The sequence below is a fragment of the Propithecus coquereli genome, unplaced genomic scaffold (assembly GCF_000956105.1).
Source record: "Propithecus coquereli isolate 6110/MARCELLA unplaced genomic scaffold, Pcoq_1.0 Scaffold16, whole genome shotgun sequence".
NCBI classification, from domain to species: Eukaryota; Metazoa; Chordata; class Mammalia; order Primates; family Indriidae; genus Propithecus; species Propithecus coquereli.
In genome coordinates, this window is record NW_012140524.1 from 687,276 (window position 1) to 697,323 (window position 10,048).

A 10,048-nucleotide genomic window follows, 5' to 3' on the forward strand; every position below is an offset into this window, starting at 1 on the left:
CATTATGAAATTTTTAAAGGTTATTAGTAAATAGATTGACTTTGAACTTGGGATTTTGTTTTCCTTTCTTTCTCTACCACTTTAGTTCTATCTCAGAAATACATACCTCACCATCCACTCTTGCGCTTTCAGCTAGTCAGTTGTTTATGCCAGAAGATTCTTAGACTTTAAGCTGTATGTGAGAGCCACATGAAGATATATAGTTTGAATTTATTTTCCTCACCTGATCTGCAGAGAAAAGCCATGTTCCAAGACCACCATTTGCATTCTTGAGACCTTTCTAACTAAATATTTGTGTATCCATAGAGTCTGACAGAAATAACTAAATAAATTAATGCTTCTTGAAATTTCTGAAAGAAATTCTTGAAGGAAATTTCTCTTGTGCTAACTTTGATAAAGAGATAAAGCCACATCATGCTTCTTTACCTCTTTATTTAAATCACTGCAGTTCCTGGGGATTATTTATAATTTAATACATGAACATTGGCACAATGGAAGAAAAATAATAAGGGAAGAGTAAGGAGGTCAGTAAGAATTTGTTGAATTAAACAGAAATAGAAATAGTGGTGGAGATATAGTAAAGAATGACTGTTTTGGGAGGATCTATAAAGCTGTGATTCCTCAGAACAACATGGAAACCCACATTTGCATCACAAAAACAGGGGACCTCTAAGTTCTGCTGCAAAAATACCTCCTGAAAATAACAGTGAATAAAAAAGGAGGTACAAAAATAAACATGAATGTTATGCACTCATCTATGTAAGAATGGGGAATTTTAGAACATATATTCATACTGCTAATTTGCATAAAGAAATACTGGAGTAATGCACAAACACTAAGGGGTGAAGAGGGCTGGAGACAAATGGGAGAGAGACATCTTATCGTATCTCTCTGTCATCTTGATTTTTGAATTGTGTCATGATCCATTTTTAAAGTTCGCAATACATAGTGTGTATGTACACCTAGATATACCAACAACCACCACCAACTACACTGATTTTGATAAAAAAAAAAAAGTCTTGGGTCAATAAATGTTGAAGAACTTCAGATAAACAGTGTACTCTGCAAATTACTGTGCATTCTACTCTTTTTTTTACCACATATGAAGAGATCAAATTTTGAGACAAGCAAACAGCATCAACATTGTAATTAAGTGCAGGATTACTTTTTATTTATATGCAGCTTTTCATCAGAGGAGCGCTTGTTTTGTGAGCACCACCTCATTAATCCTCACAACAGGCTTGCGAATCAATAAGGAGCCAGGAAATTATCCTTGCCACAAGCAGAGAAATGTAGCAGAGATGTGGTGGCAGTAGCAGAGGATAATCCATGCCTCATTCCCATTGTTAATGAGAAGACCTAGGCCTGGGGCTGAAGCACAAAAGTGTATCACAGAAGTGAGCTTCTTCTTCAGAGCATACTTCCCATCATTAAAAAGTTTAAAAATAAATAGAAAACAGACATTAACATTGCCCTGTTACCTTGTTTTCCTCTCCATACCCTATTTCCAGCCACAAAATACCTTTTATTCATTGATGGAAATGTTTTTGAACTATAAAGACACATTTTTCTAGAGTTTAACACATTGACTGCCACACTAGAAAAAGAAAATTTTCCTGAGGCCATAGTGTTTTATTACAAAAAATAGAATAAAAACTTCGGAAATGAAATCATCCTTTCTAATTTAATGAAAAATTTGTTATTGACTTCTATTCATTTAATCCAAGTTTTTAGAATTAAATTGTCAATATTAACTGTAGCAATAAGAACATCAACAAATAAGATTTTCAAGAACCAACTGCAGGGTTTTGCTTCACGAGGACCTGGGCTCAAAATGAGCATGAGTTAAATACAACTCACATGGCAGTTAATGTGTTAAAAAGCATTCACCTGCTCAAATAAATTAATATTGCCATAATTTTGGCTTATTATAAGGAAACAAAATTTAATACTATGAAAATAGAGACAAAAAGAGACAGTGATGCTACAGTTAGAGGACAGCCAAAATGAAAAACACCCACGAAGATAGAGCAGACACTGACTGATTTAACCATCCAGCACACTTTCAGCCCAATGTCAACGCCTCTCCCCAAGCCACACCTGCCTTGAATAAAAAGGCACAAAAGTAAGGCTCATTAGAAATTTAGTATAATAGTGCATAATTTTCTATAATACTGTAACAGTTTTTCTATTTAAGGTGTGAGGTGGAAGGATAGGGATCAAGTCATCTCAAGCAACATTTGTTAACAATTATCTGACCCCTTTGGCCCATAAACATATAGCCCAACTAAATTCTTCTCTTCTCATTGGCATCATATAGACAATATCATATCAGGAGTCTTTTGTTGTGGCCATCTTTAAATATTGCCCTTTTTATCATATACTCTTGTGCATGCAATAAATTATTTGTAGGGATCATTTCTTCAATCCAAGCTCCTTATCAAGCATCAACACTATGACTAAAATGCTGCTTTTTATTTTAGTGCCTATTCCAGCAATCAAAGAAAATTCCAAGCACAATTTAGTTTTTGCTTTCTAATTTCTACTCATGATGATGGTACATAACTATGTCTAGATACAGTGTTGCTAAGTCTTTCACAAGTTTTAGTCTTTTTTCTTCTACATCATTGTGAAGGAAACTAACCTTACTGCAATTATTCTTATGTGTTAGGTTTACATTCCCTATAAATCACTTCTAACAAAATGTGTCCTCCAATAACTATGGCTAAAAGGTGCATTACAGTTCTGGATTGGCTCTTGATAAACTAGTGAGTTTTCTCTCTTGTATTAAAAACAGTGAGATCAAGTGGATTCTTAGTTTATTCAAGATAAATTGCTTACATTTAAAGTAAGAAATCTTAGAGAATCTATTGCAACTCAAATAACTCATTTGAATTTAATACCGCTAACACTAAATGGCTTAAAATACCACTTTTCTTATTTAGTAAAAATTAACTATAGTTTTATCTATGCTTTTTACTATTACTTTCATTTTAATAAAATTGCCTTCCTTCTCCTAGATCCTTACGTCAAAGTGTCTCTGATGTGTGAAGGTCGAAGATTAAAAAAGAGGAAAACAACTACAAAGAAAAACACTCTAAACCCTGTGTACAATGAGGCTATTATTTTTGACATCCCACCAGAGAACGTGGACCAAGTCAGCCTCTCCATTGCGGTCATGGATTATGATAGGTATGTGCATCTCTCTGCTCACTGAAGAGCAGCCATGTCTAGTCATATGCAGGCCAAATTCAGCTTTCTGGATTATTCACTGCTACAGCAGGGTTTTGGGGGGGTTTTTTTGTTTTGTTTTGCTTGTTTGTTTGCTTTTGTTTTTCTAATACATATTAGAGGTTTTATTCTAAATTGTACATTTTTTTTATTTCAGCATATTACAGGGGTACAAATGTTTAGCTTACATATATTGTCTTTGCCCCACCTGTCAGAGCTTCAAGCGTCTCCATCTCCCAGATGGTGCGCACCACAGCCATTATGTGTGAATATACCCATCGCCTTCTCCCCCCTCCCATCTGCCCGGCACCCGATGAATGTTACTACACATAAGTGTTGATCAGTTAATACCAATTTGACAGCAGTTTTAAATTAAATTGGGAGAGGGAAAAATGATTCCTTCAAAATTCATTGTTTGCTATGTTACAGTTTTGGTGTTTTTTCCTCCAAAAGAAGTCATTATTCAATTAAAAATCACCTGCAGCTGCTGAAAGAATGGGTCCAGAAGTAGTATGGAATACATTAAAAAAAGCGCTATTGTAAAGTCTTTTTACAGCATAAGAGATTACAATTAACAATTAGGTTTTCCAACTGGGCTGGAATATGAATGTTACAATGCTTCTCGGAGCTCTCTCACTAACTAGGTATGTGAGAGGGCAAGTTACATAATCTCTTTGGAACTCACTTTTCCCATTTGTAAAATTTAAGCATGACACAGAACTGCAAACAGTGAGAATTAAGCATGGAAGGTGATAGTGGCCAGAAGAATGCAGTTTTGATGCTTTCACATTAATCTTAAAATGTTGTTTTGTGGACAGTTCTTCTCGCTCACACACTTGGAGGCGCTTCTCTTTTAATAAAATAAATTGTAGCCTCACAAATGCAGCCCTGAAAGATCTTCGGGCTGCAGCTCCTACCTTTACCCTCCCACTCTTCCCTTTGTCTGGAATGTCCCCTGCTCTGTACCTCGCCCCAATGCTCCATGGTCAGCCCTGCTCATGTCAGCGCGTCTGTAAGTCTTTCTTGGCTGACCAACCTCTTCTTCCTCTGAACTCTTGTCCCGCTAAAGGTTTTATCTCTTATTTCGCCCTTAGTATATACTTCTTTTTATTATTTTGATTTTTATATTTATAAATTTTTGGAAAGGAATACTTATATCTTTAACCCACAAAATTATCAGCACATAAACAGTGCTTTACTGCATTTACTTTGTTCTAATAAGGCAAGTGGGTACACAACAGACATACACAAACACGCAGAAAGAGAGTCCATTTTATAGTATCATGAAAATGGTAGTAACCAAGACTCTGTAACCTACGGACATTAATGCATGTCCCTCTGGCTTAGAGCTAGGAAAAACAAAGCACTGAAAAATAAAATGATTTGCATCATCTATTTGAAATAAATTTATGTATAAATAAAAAACACTGTGACTATTTAAAGAGAGAGAAGTCTTGAATTAGTTGAAATTTCGCACCCAAAAAATATTGTACACATTTTCATCAACAGTCCTATTCTGTTACCGATTTCTCACAGCAATGAGTTCAGGTAGATACAATGGAATATTTGTCACCCAGACAATTTTAGGGAAATGGATCTTAATGAGATAAATAAAACAGGAAGATAAAATTTTTATTTCTAAAAATATGCTTCTTTGGGAAACTTCATATTGAGAAAATGACACTAAATATACATATCTACACTGGTGACAGGAAGAAAGTAATGAAATGTTCTGAAATCACTTAACGGTCTCTTCAGAAATGTCTATCAAAATAACCCTGTAGCAACTCCTTTAAATTATGTTTCATTCTTGAGAAGCAACTTACCATGCAGTCTTGAGCCAACTGCCCTGATTCAGCTCCTGCCTCTGCCTCTTACTGAGTATGCAAAGTCGAGCATCCCTGACCTTCTGGGCATTTAGTTTATTTATCTGTAAAATGAGATGATATAATGATATTCATGGTCATGGTATGACGATTAAGTGGGTCAGTACATTTAAATCACGCAGAACACTGGCACATAATAAGCTCTCAAAAATATTAACTATTATTATTTTGATTCATGGCTGGGAAAACAGGACATGAATAGAAAATAGAAATGTTGTCCAGTGTGCTCTGTTATGCAATAATAAATCAAATGCCACGGGATTGAACATAATGGTGCCCTGCTTAACTGTAGTACAAGCAGTAACACACACTGACATAGCATTTGGAGTCAACTAAATATGCTCTTGTACAAAAGAAAATGGGTACTGGGCTCTTGGTGAGAAGTCTAAACATCATTACATTAAGCTTTGTGGAAAGAACAAGATTTGATTTACAACACTTACATGTAATAAGACTACTAAGACAGAAACTCATCATATAGCTAGCTAAGGACCTACTGGCATTTCTCATTCACACTATTTTTATTATTGTGAAATGAGTTCAAATGACAGAGCACTAAAATGGTTTGTGTGTGCTTCTTATCTAAATTCATTTTTGAATGTTGATAATGTTGAGTAAATTTTTCTTTGCTTAAGAATTTTCATTTGATCTGGAGTAGTAAAATTTGCAAAATCACAGAATCCGGTGTTTTAATCGTATGTTTAAAATTCTACTAAGATGTGTGAAACCCCATCTATCTGTGAAATGTTGGAAATGAAAGTATAATATTCTACTAATCATAGGGTAGGACACAATGAGGTCATAGGAGTGTGTAGAACAGGACTGGACGCTGAAGGTCTCGGGCGAGACCACTGGAATGAAATGCTGGCCTATCATCGAAAACCCATAACACACTGGCACCCCTTGCTGGAGGTAAGCTTGAGAGTTCCTGACATCTGCTCTCTGTTATCTCTTTTGCTTACATATTATTTGTCTGCTAACCTTTATCTGACATTTTATATATTAATTTTTTAAAAAATAATAATAAAGATTGCGCTCGCCTTTGTCTCACAGTGTTTAACATTTAGTATTCAAAGTTCTGTGTGCCTTGTTGTATTTTAAAAACCACTAGACTTTCTGGCTTCATATTCCTTTGGACAATAAGCCCAGTAAAAACTGCAAGTCTATTATTTTCTTTGCATAGCCTGAAAACTTAAAACAGTGAGTGCTGGGGCAATCTAGTAAGTTTATTACTAGCCGAAAACTGAGTTTCTATGCTTCTCTTTGTGAAAACAGCTGCCTTACCTAAAGTTCCCCACAATCCCTAAATAGAGGTACTGTCACCTAATATGGCTTTTCTATGTAAGGGGACAGGTATATGTCCCTCAATTCTGGCCAGGAAGTAAAACAGATTTTAAAAATATTGAAGCATCAGTTTGCCTGAGTTCAAGACATGACTCTGCTGTGTGACTGCATATTGTGGAACCTTGGGCAAGTTATGTTAACCTCTCCAAGTTTCCGCTATGACTCTATCATAGTAGTAAACTCAGAGTAAAACTAAATAAATGCTGAATATCAAGTGTTTAGCACAGAGTATTACACAAGGTTAGCTATTATTAAAACTATTATTAATAGTTAAATTGACCAGAGGAAGTGTCAATACCTGTTTTCTGTCAGGACTTTTAGCCATGAAGTTCATCATCAGTCTACTCGATATACCAAATGTTACTAGGTCAGATGGCTTACTTGCCCAAAGACAATTGCTAGAACCTATTGAAGAGTCACAAAGGAAGTAGTTTATGTATGACCTGATTAATTGAGAGGTTATGCATGTTCACAAAAGGATGTGTAGTAGATGGTGGACTTTATGCAATTTAATAAAAAAGAATAGTTACACTGACCACATAGTAAGTGAATAATACATCTACCATCTCCCCATAGATAATATTCTGCTTCTTGTTCTGGCACTAAGCACTGGGTTGAATGGCAGAGGCTGTGCAGTGTAATTCGCTAAATACCTGTGGGACTAGGTTCTAATCTCAGTTTAGTCTCAAAAATGTGACCTTGGCTGTGCTACTCAAGACATTGTGGGGAAAATTGGATGAACATTGTATGAACATTGCATGCTCAGGGAGGCAAACTGTCATCATAGGTATCTGTTTATATATGAATGCTCCAAGTTTTTACCCAACTTCATAATTTAGTGTATAATAAATCGTAGAAGACAGACAGACAGACAGACAGACACACACACACACACACACACACACACACACACATGAGAGAGAGAGAGAGAGAGAGAGATACCCAGTCACATGGTGTTTTCCCCTAGAGTTTCAGAAGTATAGACAGAGGTATTCTCTGAATAGCTCAAGCCTTGGAAAGTTATGTTTTGTTTCAACAGTGGATATTGTCTAGGGTAGACTTTATTGTTTATTGTATAATTATTATTCTTTTCCTATTCTCTTCTCTTTTTTTTAAGTTTGAAAAATAAACATTAATCCTAAGAACCTAGAAAGGAGAGCAAAGCTTTGTTAATCAGGGACCTACACTGGATGGAGAAGTGGGTTCTAATCTTTGTTCCTCTGGTTGTCTAATCCTGAGCAGGTTGCTCACTCTGTCTACAACTGCATTTCTCCATATTTAATGAAAATGGAAGCCCATGCCCATATAGGCTCCACACAGATGATGCAGAGATAATTGAGATAATGTGAACAAGAACTTTTGACTAATGAGAAGAAAGATGCTGTACAACCCAAGGCATATTAGTTATTTATAACTGTTTAATAAGCAGTTATACACTCATCTGATGACGGGAGCTGTGGAATAGGCATATGTTTATGTTTGAGAACATGTGAACACTTTTCGGTCATAATAAAATAAGATGTACTGGAAGATAAGCCACAATATAGGCATCAGAAAAAGGTCCCAGATGTTTACCTGATAACTGAGTATCTGAAAACAAGAATGTGTAAATGTACTCTCTCCAGCAAAATAGCTCCTTTTTTCTAATCCCTGCTCCTACCTTCATTGGTCAAACAGAAAACATTGACTGGAGACCTAAGAACTCGCTAGATTTTGCACTATGAGAAAAATGACTGTATAATTTAAATTGTATGAGTTCTTGTCAGAGAAGGGACAAATATGAGAAAAGAACAATTATTCAAGAATTGGAACAGGTGGTAGAACAAAGGCTAAAGCATCATTTAGAAAATCTGGTTACTTTTACCTAGATGATCAAATTTATTTCATGGTAATTAAACTTTTTAAATACACATAGGTATTTAAGGATCGTGGGAAATTATCTTGGTTACTCAGATCTGCCAAATGCAGTTTTTCTCATCTTATTAACTGTCCTTATAACCACCTCCTGCCTTAGAGCAAGTGGAATGGAGTCTCTCGTGTTCTAGAACCTCCATTTTATTGCACTTGCTTAGTAATTTCCCCTCACTCCAGTAAACTATTAATTATTTTACCATTAATTATTTTAAAAAGAACTAAAAAGCCTGCCATAAAATGTGAAATTATTCTGCAGTCATAAATAGCTGTCTGTGCAGTGCTGCTCTGTGCACATCTGTGTACCCTGCTCTGTGTAAATTCTATATTTATGTCCCCTCATGCTACCGGAGAAGGTATTAATAAGTCCTGAAGGGCAAGGGGAGCCGTGTATATCATCTCTTCAGAGACTTGCATATTGTGGTTAAATATTCACCATTAAAAGGGAGCAACAATTAACCACTATATTATGTTTCTGTACTAGATCACATATTGTGAAATTATTGTCTTTCAGTTACCTGGCCGGGCAACCAGTTTTGATAGTCAAGGATCCTGTCCATCTCCCAAACCACCTTCCACACCGTAATGCCTCCAAAATAAGACCATTATAATAAGGACCTAGGATCATGTGCTCATTGGATCAGGAAAAAAAAAAAAAGTGAAAGGTTTGATTTCCTCATTTAAAATATATCCATGGTAATGTACAAACTTGATGTGCAATTTTTTATTTACTTTTTTGTCTGCTTTTTTTAACTTTGAACATCTTAATGCATTTTACTTCAATACAAATAGTCCTTAGATGCATAAGGCATTTTATCCTTCCTGTCATATGTCTATTAGCTCAAAGAGTGTTTTAATATGTTGTAATTCTTTGCATAAGCAAAGAAATAAGTTTTTTAAAGATTAATACTTATCTAAAATTAAATATAGTTTATGCTGCTATTGTATAAAGTAGCACATGTTGCATATGTATGGTTTTGATTTTGTAACAACTACATTTATTTCCAGTTGTGCACATGGTTCTATATAAACTTTAAAGGAAATTTGAACTTATACAGCATTAAATCTTTGCACAGTAAAATTGATGTTACTTATCTGATAATATCTTTCTTTTATCTCAGCAAATTCTTTTCTTGGTGAGGTTTGACTCTGCTAACCTTCAAGCTAGCTCTTTAAAACATGCAGATAGGCTGGGCGCAGTGGCTCACGCCTGTAATCCTAGCACTCCGGGAGGCCGAGGCGGGTGGATCGCTCAAGGTCAGGAGTTCGAGACCAGCCTGAGCAAGAGTGAGATCCCCCCGTCTCTACTAAAAATAGAAAGAAATTATCTGGACAACTAAAAATATATATAGAAAAGATTAGCCGGGCATGGTGGCACATGCCTGTAGTCCCAGCTACTCAGAAGGCTGAGGCAGGAGGATGGCTTGAGCCCAGGACTTTGAGGTTGCTGTGAGCTAGGCTGATGCCACGGCACTCTAGCCCGGGCAACAGAGCCAGACTCTGTCTCAAAAAAAAAAAAAAAAAAACCATACAGATAATGCTGTAAATTTAAAGAATCATTTTGAATATAAATTTCGGAAGTGATATTTAGTGACTGGAAGGTGGAGATTGAGCTAGTATGGCTACTATTTTGTACTGTCTTCTTGCTATATTAGTTCAAACACATGTTGCTCTGT

At 35.8% G+C, this 10,048-nt stretch overlaps 1 protein-coding gene across 1 annotated transcript in view; it reads left to right on the forward strand.

Moving 5' to 3' along the window:
- SYT10 (synaptotagmin X) overlaps window positions 1-9,524 on the forward strand; it is a 56,011-nt gene extending 46,487 nt beyond the window's left edge. The window contains exons 5-7 of the mRNA XM_012641005.1: window positions 3,021-3,192; window positions 5,900-6,029; window positions 8,887-9,524. Of these exons, the coding sequence (XP_012496459.1) occupies window positions 3,021-3,192; window positions 5,900-6,029; window positions 8,887-8,958 (374 nt within the window). The 3' untranslated portion in view covers window positions 8,959-9,524. The remainder of the gene's footprint in view (window positions 1-3,020; window positions 3,193-5,899; window positions 6,030-8,886) is intronic.
- The last annotated feature ends 524 nt before the right edge of the window (window positions 9,525-10,048 follow it).